The 14,895-nt window shown below is 45.8% G+C and overlaps 1 protein-coding gene across 2 annotated transcripts in view; it reads left to right on the top strand.

Moving 5' to 3' along the window:
* The window catches only part of LOC139543841 (bone morphogenetic protein receptor type-1B-like), a 114,030-nt gene that overhangs the window by 93,883 nt on the left and 5,252 nt on the right, over window positions 1-14,895 (top strand). For both annotated transcript variants that reach the window (XM_071350313.1, XM_071350314.1), the window contains 8 exons: window positions 8,853-9,012; window positions 9,459-9,561; window positions 10,101-10,203; window positions 11,539-11,635; window positions 11,773-11,911; window positions 12,452-12,644; window positions 12,949-13,246; window positions 13,465-13,640. In XM_071350313.1, the coding sequence (XP_071206414.1) occupies window positions 8,853-9,012; window positions 9,459-9,561; window positions 10,101-10,203; window positions 11,539-11,635; window positions 11,773-11,911; window positions 12,452-12,644; window positions 12,949-13,246; window positions 13,465-13,640 (1,269 nt within the window). The remainder of the gene's footprint in view (window positions 1-8,852; window positions 9,013-9,458; window positions 9,562-10,100; window positions 10,204-11,538; window positions 11,636-11,772; window positions 11,912-12,451; window positions 12,645-12,948; window positions 13,247-13,464; window positions 13,641-14,895) is intronic.

The raw sequence follows: 14,895 nt of genomic DNA, 5'->3' as shown, positions 1-14,895 counted from the left end.
AGGTAAAACAAAAAGCAGACATTAAATATCCCTTTGAGCATGATGAAGTTTTTAATTACACTTTGGATGGTGTATCACTACACCCAGTCACTACAAAGATACAGGTGCCCTTCCTAGGGCTGTGACGGTCATGACATTTTGTCAGCCGGTGATTGTCAAGCAAATAACTGCCGGTCTCACGGTAATTGACCGTTAATTATCATAAACACATTTAGCATCTCCTGGCTTTCACACACAGCGTACAAGCCACTGATACAGACCTTTGAAACATCTACATTTGAAAACATTTAATAAGTCCATGTAATATAGCCTACACCATCACAATAAATCCATGATTTATTTTAAACAGGTCTAAAGAAACATGATATGAAGAAATGTATTATATTTCAGAAGAACAGAATAGCATACTCTGAGTTGTACTTATGTTAGGCCCTGATCTGGCTATGCGATATGGCTGTGGGCTACACTAGTTCATTTAGCAGACAAGATTTGCTTAGAATTCTGTGGGATTATTTTATATTATTTTATAGTATGAAGAATACAATTGAACATAGCTAAATAAAATAGAACGTTTTGAGGGAGTGCGCACATGAGGCTATTCCGTGTTGAGCGGTTAACAAAGAAACAGGTACTCCTATATGCTTAACTTAGAGTTATTAATGTAACTTTATTTGTGATGCAAATATTGGGCTATATGTTAAGATGTTAAAAACATTCTAAAGCTGCATGGTGCGACTCTAATGATGATTTGACATTTTTTTGAAAGGCATGAGCTCTGCTTTGTTTCTTGCGCAGGCTGTACACACTTCATCAGTCTCTTATTCACAATTTCACAAGCATCTGATCATTTCCCGGCTGCATCCCCTTTGTGTGGATGTAATGCCCCCTAAAATAATCCATGTATTTTGCTGCCAGTGGCCTTTGTGCCCTTGGGCTGAATATAATAATTATAATTCTCTTCTCCCGGCTGCGTGACGAAGCACCTCTCACCCACATGGATCTCATCTTTCTCACAGGCTACAAGTGAAGACAGACACATCAGGTTGTGATACAAACCTTATCAAAACATAAATGCGTAAGGGCTAGGCTTCATGAGGTGTGCGACTATAATTTGAATAAGTCGCTTTCCCCCCGAAAGCATGCGCTGTTTCTTGCCTTAAGCTGGGAATCATTCACAAGTGATAATATGATGGGATCCTTCTCTTTTTAATAGAGGCCATCAAAACTGTTTTCTCACACAATTGCATAGCCTATAGAAGTGTTGTGCAACATGAGCTCATGGCTTAAGTGTTTGATTAGATTTTCGATTACATTTCCATTGATGTCAGAGTGATTAAAGGTAGAGTGCTGAGTACCAGGTTTGGTAGGCTACTAACCATCAGCAGCATCAGAGCTTGGAGAAGCCTAATTACCATGACTAAAAGGTCACATTCAAATCAAATCAAATCAAATGTATTGGTCACATACACATGGTTAGCAGATGTAATTGTGAGTGTAGCGAAATGCTTGTGCTTCTAGTTCCGACCATGCAGTAATATCTAACAAGTAATCTAACAATTTCACAACAACTACCTTATACACACAAGTGTAAAGGAATTAATAAGAATATGTACATATAAATATATGGATGAGCGATGGCCGAACGGCATAGGCAGGATGCAGTAGATGGTATAGAGTACAGTATATGCATATAGAGTACAGTATATACATATGAGAGGAGTAATGTAGGGTATGTAAATATTATATAAAGTGGCATTGTTTAAAGTGACTAGTGATACATTTATTACATCCAATTTTTAGTTATTAAAGTGGCTAGAGATTTGAGTCAGTATGTTGGCAGCAGCCACTCAATGTCAGTGGTGGCTGTTTAACAGTCTGATGGCCTTGAGATAGAAGCTGTTTTTCAGTCTCTCGCTCCCAGCTTTGATGCACCTGTACTGACCTCGCCTTCTGGATGATAGCGGGGTGTACAGGCAGTGGCTCGGGTGGTTGTTGTCCTTGATCTTTTTGGCCTCCCTCTGACATCGGGTGGTGTAGGTGTCTTGGAGGGCAGGTAGTTTGTCCCCGGTAATGCGTTGTGCAGACCTCACTACCCTCTGGAGAGCCTTGCGGTTGTGGGTGGAGCAGTTGCCGTACCAGACCGTGATACAGCCCGACAGGATGCTCTCGATTGTGCATCTGTAAAAGTTTGTGAGTGTTTTTGGTGACAAGCCAAATTTCTTCAGCCTCCTGAGGTTGAAGAGGTGCTGTTGCACCTTCTTCACCACGCTGTCTGTGTGGGTGGACCAATTCAGTTTGTCCGTGATGTGTACGCCGATATATGCGTTCTCCTGGCATCCACCAAACCCAGATGTGTCCGTCGGACTGCCAGATGGTAAAGCGTGATTCATCACTCCAGAGAACACGTTTCCACTGCTCCAGAGTCCAATCCAGCCGATGCTTGGCGTTGCGCATGGTGATCTTAGGCTTGTGTGCGGCTGCTCGGCCATAGAAACCCATTTCATGAAGCTCCCGACGAAACCGCTATTGTGCTGGCATTGCTTCCAGAGACATTTTGGAACTCGTTAGTGAATGTTGCAACCGAGGACAGACGATTGTTACGCGCTACACATTTCAATACTATAAACATGAGTGAAAATAGAGAGATATAGAATCAATCTCTTTGTTAGAGGAGTGTGTATTAAACAGGAATCATGTAACAGATATGGAGTCTCCCTCATCCTGTGTCTACACCCCATATGCTCTGTAAAAGACAAGGAGGGGACCCACACTCAACCTACACCGCCTCTGTGTTGGCCTCTAAAAACAAACTATATCAGGGGCCAGGGTGGGCCTGTATGAGGCCTGTATGAGCCCAATGCCATGGGTCTGATCAAAGAGGGAACCTTGTCTCCCCAAGGGCAGAAAGGCTGCTTAGGGGTTAGAGGACAAGGGGTTGGCATAGACCCTCTTCTATTTCTCCCTCCCCGAAATAACAGCAGCCCTGCATCACTCTGTGAGTCCATTAGGAGAGGGGAGTTAGAGGGATGTTGACTCTACATGGAGAGAGGCAGTGTGTGTTTTAATGGATCTTAATGAGAGACTAAGCAGCTCTCCCAGCCTGTGAATTTACACCATGCCTCTGGCCCCGGGGTCTGGGTTTTTCTCTGTTTAACTCCAAAGGGGGATTCTCTTTCCCTCACAAGAAAGATGACAACAGTGACTTGGAAGGATGGAGCTCTCCTGTAGCCGGCCTGCTGCAGTGGAAAAAATGAGTCTCTGTCCATTCTGTTCCCTCTGTTCTGCCTTTATGTCAGTTTCTATTTTTGTTTTTAAACGATCTGGACAGAATCACGGCACTGATAAACTCGTAAAACGTGTGTGTTTTTCCACATTTGCACAACAGATACACACATGAGAAGGAATGTGTGATAGTCAGTGCAGCCATGGGCCCAGACCCCTCCTCTGTCAGGGTGGTTAGATTAGAGTGGACGGAGTGTGCTGCTCTTAAAGGAACACACTGACTGGTTGTGTCTGCTCTGCTCTCTTCGGACTCGGCAGCACTCATTAATCACACACACACACACACAGGGCTGTACACCTCCAGTTCTGACTTGATGAACTGACTGAGTGTGTTGATTAGACTTAGCCTAGTAGTTACCAGACTGATTACCCCTGGACTATCTGTGTAGCAAACTGTGACTATCTGTGTCTTTTTACACACACAGAGAGAGAGGGGGAGAGGAGGAGAGAGAGATTCACCCGGATCCTCCTCCATCCAGACAGACAGACACTAACTAATCAATCTCCTCCCATACTGCCCTGCTCTCTCATCTGATTAGCTCTCTTGCCACAAGGGTCCATTGGTCCAACTGTACAGTACTTACCGTATTGAATAGTGGGCTGTCTGATAATAGAATTAAGTAGGATTTGAAGTGTCTATAGAAGTGTTGAATAATGTTCCACTGTCTTGGATTTGTTTGGGTCAACCTCTGTCAGGTATCTACTCAGGATGCGAAGCGGACCCCCAGACTATAATACTGGCACATAAAACTGGACATTTCTCGCCATCAAAACACTAGTGGATTGATTAGATTTGTGTATATGCAGCTGTATAAAAACACACTGGTCTGACCTGTTCTGTTAACACTTTCAGGGTTGAGGTGGTGAGGAACACAATATTTACCTCGGTGCAAGTAAATACACGTGCATTACTGTATGGCTGGCTGGAGTGGGGATGTGGGTTTTGGATCTGTGGTGTAGAAGTTCATGTCCTGGATGACCAAAGCTCACTCCTCCTCCTAATAGCATTGCCATGGAGCACAAACAGTGACCATTTAAGTCTCGGTTCATCACTGCAGTGGTTTACAGTAGTACAATGATGTAGCGCTTATTATAGAGCATAGCCTGCAGCATGTCTGTTTGCTCTGTGTTGTTATCTGTCATGACATCTTTGTGTTTATTGTCACTCATATGACACTTTTTTTAAAGACATGCTCCGGTACTTTGGTGACTAAGAAAGTCATTTTTAAACCTCCTGCTTTGGGCTGGATGTGTCAATGTGTAGTTTATATACTGAACAAAAATGTAAACGCAACATGCAACAGTTTCAAAGATTTTACTGAGTTGCAGTTCATGTAAGGAAATCAGTCAATTGAAATAGATTCATTAGGCCCTAATTTATGGATTTCCCATGACTTGGCAGGGGTGCAGCCCTGGGTGGGCCTTGGAGGGTGTAGGGCTACCCACTTGGCAGCCAGGCCCACACACTGGGGAGCCAGCCCCCCAGATGACCCAGCAGGTGAGGAAGCCGGATGACAAAATTGTGGCATTTTATTGTCCCCAGCACAAGGTGCACCTGTGTAATGATCAGCGTTACCCAATAAGGCTGCAGGACCGGCCCACGGCTCAGTGTACACAGCCGAGAGAGAGATCGAGCGATGACATGATGTAGTACGCAATTTCCAGGGACCGCTTTCGGCCCATGAGTGCAACTTTCAGAACTACTGGCTTAGTAATAAGTATACAAAAGTACTGCAGAATCTCTTTAACACAGTATAATATAGACTTATGACTGCTTCTCTCAAGGTTGCCATAGTCACTAGTCAAGGTGCTCTGAGCACCGAGCCCTCTTCCTACCTCTCTCTGGTGAAGCAGGCTCTATGGGTGAAAGGCTAGAAGGTGGAAAAGGCGAAGTTTGCTGGTAACACGAGCACCCAGTTTTTCTAGTAAAGTATATGAGCAGAACCTTGTTTTGCTCTGCGGTTGAGCCTGCCCTGAGCTGTTATTGTAGTGGGAATGAAACACGTGTGAGGGCATAGCTGGTCTCTTCTGGCTAACCCACAGTAACACTGTCTGAGCCCTTTCACAATGCCTCTCTGAGGCAGGATGGTTGGGACTGGGAAGGTGTACTAAAACATTAGAGCTGGTATATACAATACCAACTTAATGAGGGGGTCTCCAACAACATATTTACACATATCCACCGAACATTTTTAGAGCTGTTTTGGGTTGTATTCATTCATGTATAGGAGATACTGCTCCTACTGACAGTGAAGTATAAGTATTCTTTGGAGGGCTTTATAACATCGTAAACACACATACTCCCAAAATATCGAGGCACACAAACGTGTAGCCACAAGGGTTCTGTTGGGCTGCTCTGCCAAAACCAGGGTGAGATATATGGCCTTGGATATTAAAACGACATGCCACACACTCGTTCCAGAACTGCTGTCGAGACTGCCACACACACACACACACACACACACACACACACACACACACACACACACACACACACACACACACACACACACACACACACACACACACACACACACACACACACACACACACACACACACACACACACACACACACACACACACACTAACTTGCATGCACACACACGCACCTGTCACACAAAAACACACACACACACACACACACACACACACACACACACACACACACACACACACACACACACACACACACACACACACACACACACACACACACACACACACTGAGCACAAAAAGCTCTTTCTTGTGAGAGTATTAAGTGTACCAGTGTTGTTCCAGTCTCAGGCAGGTACATTGAGTTGAGGCCAGAACAGAACAGAAGGGTAGCTTTCACCAGACACTGTCACCGTTTCTGTGGCTACGTTACTATGGCGACGTTGCCAAGGCGTTTAGATTTTTCAAGCATGTCTGGAAAGAGGGAGTTGAAGAGTGGAGAAAATGTCACTTTGCTAGCTTTGATTTAATTCGAATTTACCTCAGTTATGTATGCACTTAAGTTTTACTACAAGGTAGGTGCAGCCGTTTGAATGACACAGTGTCCATATAACTGTGTTTGGTCTGTCCCCTCGGTGATATAACTGTGTTTGGTCTGTCCTGGGTCTGTCCTCTGTCCCCTCTCTGTCCCCCTCTGTGATATAACTGTGTTTGGTCTGTCCTCTGTCCCCTCTCTGTCCCCTCTCTGTGATATAACTGTGTTTGGTCTGTCCCCTCTCTGTGATATAACTGTGTTTGGTCTGTCCCCTCTCTGTGATATAACTGTGTTTGGTCTGTCCCCTCTCTGTGATATAACTGTGTTTGGTCTGTCCCCTCTCTGTGATATAACTGTGTTTGGTCTGTCCTGGGACTAAGCCGGCTCTGTCCCCTCTCTGTGATATAACTGTGTTTGGTCTGTCCCCTCTCTGTGATATAACTGTGTTTGGTCTGTCCTGGGACTAAGCCGGCTCTGTCCCCTCTCTGTGATATAACTGTGTTTGGTCTGTCCCCTCTCTGTGATATAACTGTGTTTGGTCTGTCCCCTCGGTGATATAACTGTGTTTGGTCTGTCCCCTCTCTGTGATATAACTGTGTTTGGTCTGTCCTGGGACTAAGCCGGCTCTGTCCCCTCTCTGTGATATAACTGTGTTTGGTCTGTCCCCTCTCTGTGATATAACTGTGTTTGGTCTGTCCCCTCTCTGTGATATAACTGTGTTTGGTCTGTCCCCTCTCTGTGATATAACTGTGTTTGGTCTGTCCCCTCGGTGATATAACTGTGTTTGGTCTGTCCTGGGTCTGTCCTCTGTCCCCTCTCTGTCCCCTCTCTGTGATATAACTGTGTTTGGTCTGTCCTGGGTCTGTCCTCTGTCCCCTCTCTGTCCCCTCTCTGTGATATAACTGTGTTTGGTCTGTCCTGGGTCTGTCCTCTGTCCCCTCTCTGTCCCCTCTCTGTGATATAACTGTGTTTGGTCTGTCCCCTCTCTGTGATATAACTGTGTTTGGTCTGTCCCCTCTCTGTGATATAACTGTGTTTGGTCTGTCCTGGGTCTGTCCTCTGTCCCCTCTCTGTCCCCTCTGTGATATAACTGTGTTTGGTCTGTCCTCTGTCCCCTCTCTGTCCCCTCTGTGATATAACTGTGTTTGGTCTGTCCCCTCGGTGATATAACTGTGTTTGGTCTGTCCTCTGTCCCCTCTCTGTCCCCTCTGTGATATAACTGTGTTTGGTCTGTCCCCTCTCTGTGATATAACTGTGTTTGGTCTGTCCCCTCTCTGTGATATAACTGTGTTTGGTCTGTCCCCTCTGTGATATAACTGTGTTTGGTCTGTCCCCTCTCTGTGATATAACTGTGTTTGGTCTGTCCCCTCTCTGTGATATAACTGTGTTTGGTCTGTCCCCTCTGTGATATAACTGTGTTTGGTCTGTCCCCTCTGTGATATAACTGTGTTTGGTCTGTCCCCTCTCTGTGATATAACTGTGTTTGGTCTGTCCCCTCTCTGTGATATAACTGTGTTTGGTCTGTCCCCTCTGTGATATAACTGTGTTTGGTCTGTCCCCTCTCTGTGATATAACTGTGTTTGGTCTGTCCCCTCTGTGATATAACTGTGTTTGGTCTGTCCCCTCTCTGTGATATAACTGTGTTTGGTCTGTCCCCTCTCTGTGATATAACTGTGTTTGGTCTGTCCCCTCTCTGTGATATAACTGTGTTTGGTCTGTCCCCTCTCTGTGATATAACTGTGTTTGGTCTGTCCCCTCTCTGTGATATAACTGTGTTTGGTCTGTCCCCTCTCTGTGATATAACTGTGTTTGGTCTGTCCCCTCTCTGTGATATAACTGTGTTTGGTCTGTCCCCTCTCTGTGATATAACTGTGTTTGGTCTGTCCCCTCTCTGTGATATAACTGTGTTTGGTCTGTCCCCTCTCTGTGATATAACTGTGTTTGGTCTGTCCCCTCTCTGTGATATAACTGTGTTTGGTCTGTCCCCTCTGTGATATAACTGTGTTTGGTCTGTCCTGGGACTAAGCCGGCTCTGTCCCCTCTCTGTGATATAACTGTGTTTGGTCTGTCCCCTCTCTGTGATATAACTGTGTTTGGTCTGTCCCCTCTGTGATATAACTGTGTTTGGTCTGTCCTGGGACTAAGCCGGCTCTGTCCCCTCTCTGTGATATAACTGTGTTTGGTCTGTCCCCTCTCTGTGATATAACTGTGTTTGGTCTGTCCCCTCTGTGATATAACTGTGTTTGGTCTGTCCCCTCTCTGTGATATAACTGTGTTTGGTCTGTCCCCTCTCTGTGATATAACTGTGTTTGGTCTGTCCCCTCTCTGTGATATAACTGTGTTTGGTCTGTCCCCTCTCTGTGATATAACTGTGTTTGGTCTGTCCCCTCTCTGTGATATAACTGTGTTTGGTCTGTCCCCTCTATGTGATGTAACTGTGTTTGGTCTGTCCCCTCTCTGTCCCCTCTCTGTGATATAACTGTGTTTGGTCTGTCCTGGGACTAAGCCGGCTCTGTCCCCTCTCTGTGATATAACTGTGTTTGGTCTGTCCTGGTCCTGGGACTAATAAACCTGCTCTGTCCTCTCTGTGTCTCTGTAGCCAACGTGTTGGACACCATGTTACTGAGGAACCCTGGGAGAGCCAGGTCAGACAGTAGGTGGGAGAACAGTGGGAGTACAGCCCCGGTTCCAACACAGAGGATCCTCTGGTGTCACTGTTACCATCACTGTCCTGAAGACTCTACCAACAATACCTGCAGGTATGATTCACACGCACGCACAGACACACACGCACAGACGCACACAAATTCCACAAAATTACAACCCTGTTGACACGGTCGACGTCTTTTTCAGACCATCTTAGAATCCACTGTGTCTAATATCTAATGTGTAATTAGCTTGCATTAATTAGTACACAGCAGAGGCAATTCCTCATATCGGTCACTATCCTGTAAAACTCTAATTCAGTGAACAGAAAATACACTGGTGTCTGTGCCACAGCCACTGTGGAACATATGAACACCGACAATTACAGACAGATTCATGCCCACTGTCTCCATCCGCGTCTAGTTGTGTTTATTACATGTGATTGTGGTTGCCAATACAACCTTCTCAGCACTGTGAATTGTAGTCATGATGAATATGTTATGTTGAAAGATTGACAGTGGAACGGGCACAGATGTTGATGATCACGGTATCTCTTCAGGACTGATGGTTATTGTTTCACCATGGTGGAGGATGAAGAGGGAAGTGTCCCTGTGCTGACCTCTGGGTGTCTGGGGCTGGTGGGTTCGGAGTTTCAGTGCAGGGTAAGTGGTGTGTATGTGGTGTGTATGTGAACGCCATCAAGTGCAGGCGGTTGAACCAGCTTTATAAGCTCTTGTAAGTGCTTATAATCCCTCTATGACTCACTACAGTTCTCGAAGGAATCTCTTCGAATCAGACCTTAACAAACCTACTACCTCTACAATGAAAGCAATGTGTTAGGCCAGCCTTGTCTCGCCATCAATAAGCAACATTGTAAATACCCTATACAGATGTAGTATCTTAATTTGAGCCAGTTTGCAACGGCAGGAAAATAGTCCTGCAGCAACAGGAAATGTAAATAATTATGTGGATTATATATAGGTATTGATATATTTTTTGTTAGGGCAAATCAAGTCTGATATTTCAAAGCGGAAATTACAAATTGTAGAATCCGTTTTAAACCTCTAATTCATTACAGGTTTGCATTTCCTGCCACAAAATAGTGAACAAATGAAGATCCTGCATCTGCAGTCCTTCAAACTGTTGTCTAGTAATTAGAGTTGTGTAGATGTAACAGTGTGTTTATGGTGGGTCACAACAGGACACAGGGAATGCCCGTCAGAGGAGGGCTCTAGAGTGCTGTACAGACCAGGACTTCTGCAATAAAGACCTGTATCCTACTTTACCACCACCGAGGGCCCCTGGTAAGAGACACACTCAGTCACACACACTGAATTCCACCCAGTCAACACAGGGAATCTCTGTCCTCTTGTGCGGAAGAGGCTTTCAGAGTGGGCTCCCTCAACCTGCACTTGGGTGTGATGGGTAGTGACAGTTTAAACTGTTACAAACCACAGTGTATAGTGCTGGCTGGAGTGGCACTCGCTGCTCAGGGGGAAGACAGGGGAAGGCTGGAAGGAAGACAGTGGGAGGCAGGTGAAATGGAGCTGGCAGGCTTGTTCTCTCACCCTCTAATGAAAAGGACAGCCTCTCCCCAGGGCCTGCTTGAGTTTCCTGCGCTGCTACGGATCTGAGATATCTGTCCATCTGTCACTCTTCTAGCTAGACACCAACACTGTGTGTGTGTGTGTGTGTGTGTGTGTGTGTGTGTGTGTGTGTGTGTGTGTGTGTGTGTGTGTGTGTGTGTGTGTGTGTGTGTGTGTGTGTGTGTGTGTGTGTGTGTGTGTGTGTGTGTGTGTGTGTGTGTGTGTTTGCGCGTGCGTACGTACGTACGTGTGCGTGCGTGGTGCGTTACGTCTATCAAGGAAATTAGTCAAAGACAAATAGATTTGTCAAACGAGGCAAATTGTACAGTGAGATCATTTCCGCGTGTGTCTATCTTCAAGTGTATGTGTATGTACGCGTGCGTGTGTGTGTGTGTGTGAGTGTGTGAATGATTGACAGGAGGCTGGCAGAAAGGCTAGAGTCCCAGAGCAGCTTTGAGCCTCAGGGGTTGCCGTGGCGATGTCAGTGTGACACCCAATCTGTTTTTTTCAGGAAGGGGATATGATCGATCACACACTGAGAGGGGGAGAAGGGGGAAAGAGGAACAAGAGAAGGGGGGAGGTGGGGGAGGAGAGTGGAAAATAAGAGTTTGTCCCCATCTCTGAGATTTGGCAGGGTTTGGAATTAAACTGTTATAAAGAGATGAATGGAAAACTGGTACTGTTGAGTTGACCCCAGTGTTAGGTTTGGCTCTGTGGATGTGTGAACTGACTGACTCTCTTCTCTCTCTCTCTCTCTCTCTCTCTCTCTCTCTCTCTCTCTCTCTCTCTCTCTCTCTCTCTCTCTCTCTCTCTCTCTCTCTCTCTCTCTCTCTCTCTCTCTCTCTCTCTCTCTCTCTCTCTCTCTCTCTCTCTCTCTCTCTGACTCGCTCTCTCTGACTCTCTCTCTCTCTCTCTCTGACTCTCTCTCTCTCTCTCTCTCTCTCTCTCTCTCTCTCTCTCTCTCTCTCTCTCTCTCTCTCTCTCTTGACTCTCTCTCTCTCTTTGACTCTCTCTCTCTTTGACTCTCTCTCTCTCTCTCTCTCTCTCTTGTAGATTACGTGGACAGCAGTATCCACCACATGGCTCTCTTCATCTCTGTCACAGTCTGCAGCATCATCCTGGCGCTCATCATCGTCTTCTGTTACTTCAGGTGAGAAAACACACATGGACTTGGACTCCGACTCACACACTGAGGAGATTGGTAACATAGACCAATGTAATGCTTTTAGAAGAAGGATAAAGCCCTTAGTTGCATTACTAAGGGCCTTACCAATGTGTCTCTTCCAGGTATAAGCGTCAGGAGTCCCGGCCTCACTACAGTATTGGTCTGGAGCAGGATGAGACTTACATTCCCCCTGGAGAGTCTCTGAAGGACCTGATAGAACAGTCCCAGAGCTCTGGATCAGGATCAGGACTCCCCCTGCTGGTGAGAGCTCCACACTGCACATCACACACATCAGCAACCAATGGCAAAATCAGTCCAGCAATACAGTGGTACTCTCTCAGTGGTTAGTTATGTTGAATTAGATGCAGAAATCGCGATTATGATGTGGGTTAGTTATGTTGAATTAGATGCAGAAATCAGGATTATGATGTGGGTTAGTTATGTTGAATTAGATGCAGAAATCAGGATTATGATGTGGGTTAGTTATGTTGAATTAGATGCAGAAATCAGGATTATGATGTGGGTTAGTTATGTTGAATTAGATGCAGAAATCAGGATTATGATGTGGGTAGGTTATGTTGAATTAGATGCAGAAATCAGGATTATGATGTGGGTTAGTTATGTTGAATTAGATGCATAAATCAGGATTAGGATGTGGGTTTGTTGAATTAGATGCAGAAATCGTGATTATGATATTAGGACATTATGATCTTGACGATTACAATGTTCATTTTAGTTGTTGACGACGATTATTATTTTATTGACGCTGACGACGGTGTGTGGGTGTTTTCCTGTGCTCAGGTGCAGCGCACCATAGCCAAGCAGATTCAGATGGTGAAGCAGATAGGTAAGGGCCGCTACGGGGAGGTGTGGATGGGTCGCTGGAGAGGAGAGAGAGTGGCTGTCAAAGTGTTCTTCACCACCGAGGAGGCCAGCTGGTTCAGAGAGACAGAGATCTACCAAACTGTCCTCATGAGACACGAGAACATACTGGGTAAGGACAGCGAGTTGTGTGTGTGTGTGCATCTCTGTGTGTGTGTGCACTTCCTTGCGTGCATCTCTACATGTGTGTGTCTTTTGGCTTGATTCAATCCGTAGCCGGAAAATCTGCATTGTAGCGCGATTTACATTTAAAGGCAATGTTACCGTGTTCACAGTAAACACTGCGTTTGTCGGCTCAACCGGAAGTTACCTTTAAATGTCAACCGCATTACAACGCAGACATTCCACGCTACAGATTGAATTGAGCCCTTTGCATCTCCTCAAAGATCTCTCCCCACCGTCTCCTCCCTACCCAGGCTTCATAGCAGCGGACATCAAGGGAACAGGCTCGTGGACCCAGCTCTACCTGATCACAGACTACCATGAGAGTGGATCTCTGTACGACTACCTCAAGTCCACCACGCTAGACATCAAGGCCATGCTGCGGCTGGCCTACTCCTCAGTGTCAGGCCTCTGTCACCTCCACACAGAGATCTTTGGCACCCAGGGCAAGCCGGCCATCGCCCACAGAGACCTGAAGAGCAAGAACATCCTGGTAAAGAAGAACGGGGCCTGCTGCATCGCAGACCTGGGTCTTGCCGTCAAATTCATCAGGTAGGACATGAAAGGGACATCTGACATACATCAGGTCATGAATGTAGAAATAACGAAACATCTTTATAGAGCAGATTTGTTCTACTTTGTTATGTTTGGAAACTTTTCACTCCGGTAAAAATCAGCATCAGTCCAGAAATGCAAAAACTGTGTTGTTTTAAAGGTGCAATGTTGATGAAAAGATGTGGTATTTCTCTCCTTACTCCTGGCTCTCTCAGTGACACCAACGAGGTGGACATCCCTCCCAACACCAGGGTGGGCACAAAGCGCTATATGCCCCCAGAGGTGCTGGACGAGAGTCTGAACAGGAAACACTTTCAGTCCTACATCATGGCCGACATGTACAGCTTCGGCCTCATCCTCTGGGAGATCGCCCGGCGCTGCGTATCTGGAGGTCAGACACAGCCCACAATGCTCTGCTTCACTGTCTGATATAATTTTTAGATGTGAAGTAGACTGACATGATCTTTGATCATGTGCATGCAGACATTTGCCAAAATGCTTGTCCAATTAAAAATGTTTCTTATTCAAACGTACATTTTTTTTGCCTGTTCAGTAGGGGTGTAACGGTTCACCAAACCCACGGTTCGGTACATATTGCGGTTTTGGGGTCACCGTTCGTTTCAGTACAGCGGGAAAATAAATTGACGTACTACATTTTTGATCATTTGGAAAAAGATGCTAAACTAACCCAGGAATAGATTAACCATATAATGCCTGATGAGAGCACAATCAGGTATACCAACTCTGTAGACACTCTCATAAAGGGGGCACGTCTGTAGCACGGTACTTCTCATCTCCCACTCAGCAGGACGCAATGTTTTGGAACATTCAGATAGAAACAGTCAGTCTAGAACAAACATGCCTTTCTGACATATAGAATAAGGAATCACATCAGCTCTATTCATGGCATTTCTATCTGCAACGTTTGGCAACTGAATGTGGCCCTGGAGGTCCATCTATCTGTAGTAAGCGCAACACACCAGGGTGCATTGGTCAATTACTTGACAACTTGGGCTTGGGTTTGCTTATATAGAGTGGGTAGAGGTCGACCCCTTCCAAAATGGACCTGGGGCTTACCCACCCCGGGTCTCTATATAGGCTATAGACACCTGTTACAAACAGACCTGAGGACAGCTAATCCCGTTCCGTATAGACCTTGTTGGATGCAGACCCGGTCCGATCCGAGTGAGGGAAGCAGCAGAAAAGTAAATTGTTAAGCTACTTTATTAACTAAAGCTGATAAAAGGCGAGGGAGAGGAGATTGAGGTTGAGAGGCTATGCGGTGTGTGAGCGAGTGACACAGGGAGCAAGCAGGATGGAGGGAGAGACTGAGAGAGAAGGCAACCAACCAAGCCGACTCACGCTAGTAAACTTCTAGCTTGCCATAGCTAGGTTATTTATCATCCAACGTAGTATACAGAGTTTCTAACCTCAGAGGCGCAACATTGCGAGACTTCCGGCAATGCTTGTGAAACAGACCAAGCAGACCAGGCCGGGGTTTGGGGTTTGATAAGTCAATGACAAAAGGGACATTTTCTTCCTTAGATGTTAATTTTCTCTCAATCTAAAGGCACAACCTAGATTTGAGCCAATGTCAAGTAGTTGAACATGTTAGACCCGATGACGACCGTTAGACCCGATGACGA

Source organism: Salvelinus alpinus, chromosome 18 (assembly GCF_045679555.1).
Source record: "Salvelinus alpinus chromosome 18, SLU_Salpinus.1, whole genome shotgun sequence".
NCBI lineage: Eukaryota > Metazoa > Chordata > Actinopteri > Salmoniformes > Salmonidae > Salvelinus > Salvelinus alpinus.
This window is presented reverse-complemented; position numbering and strand designations above follow the sequence as displayed.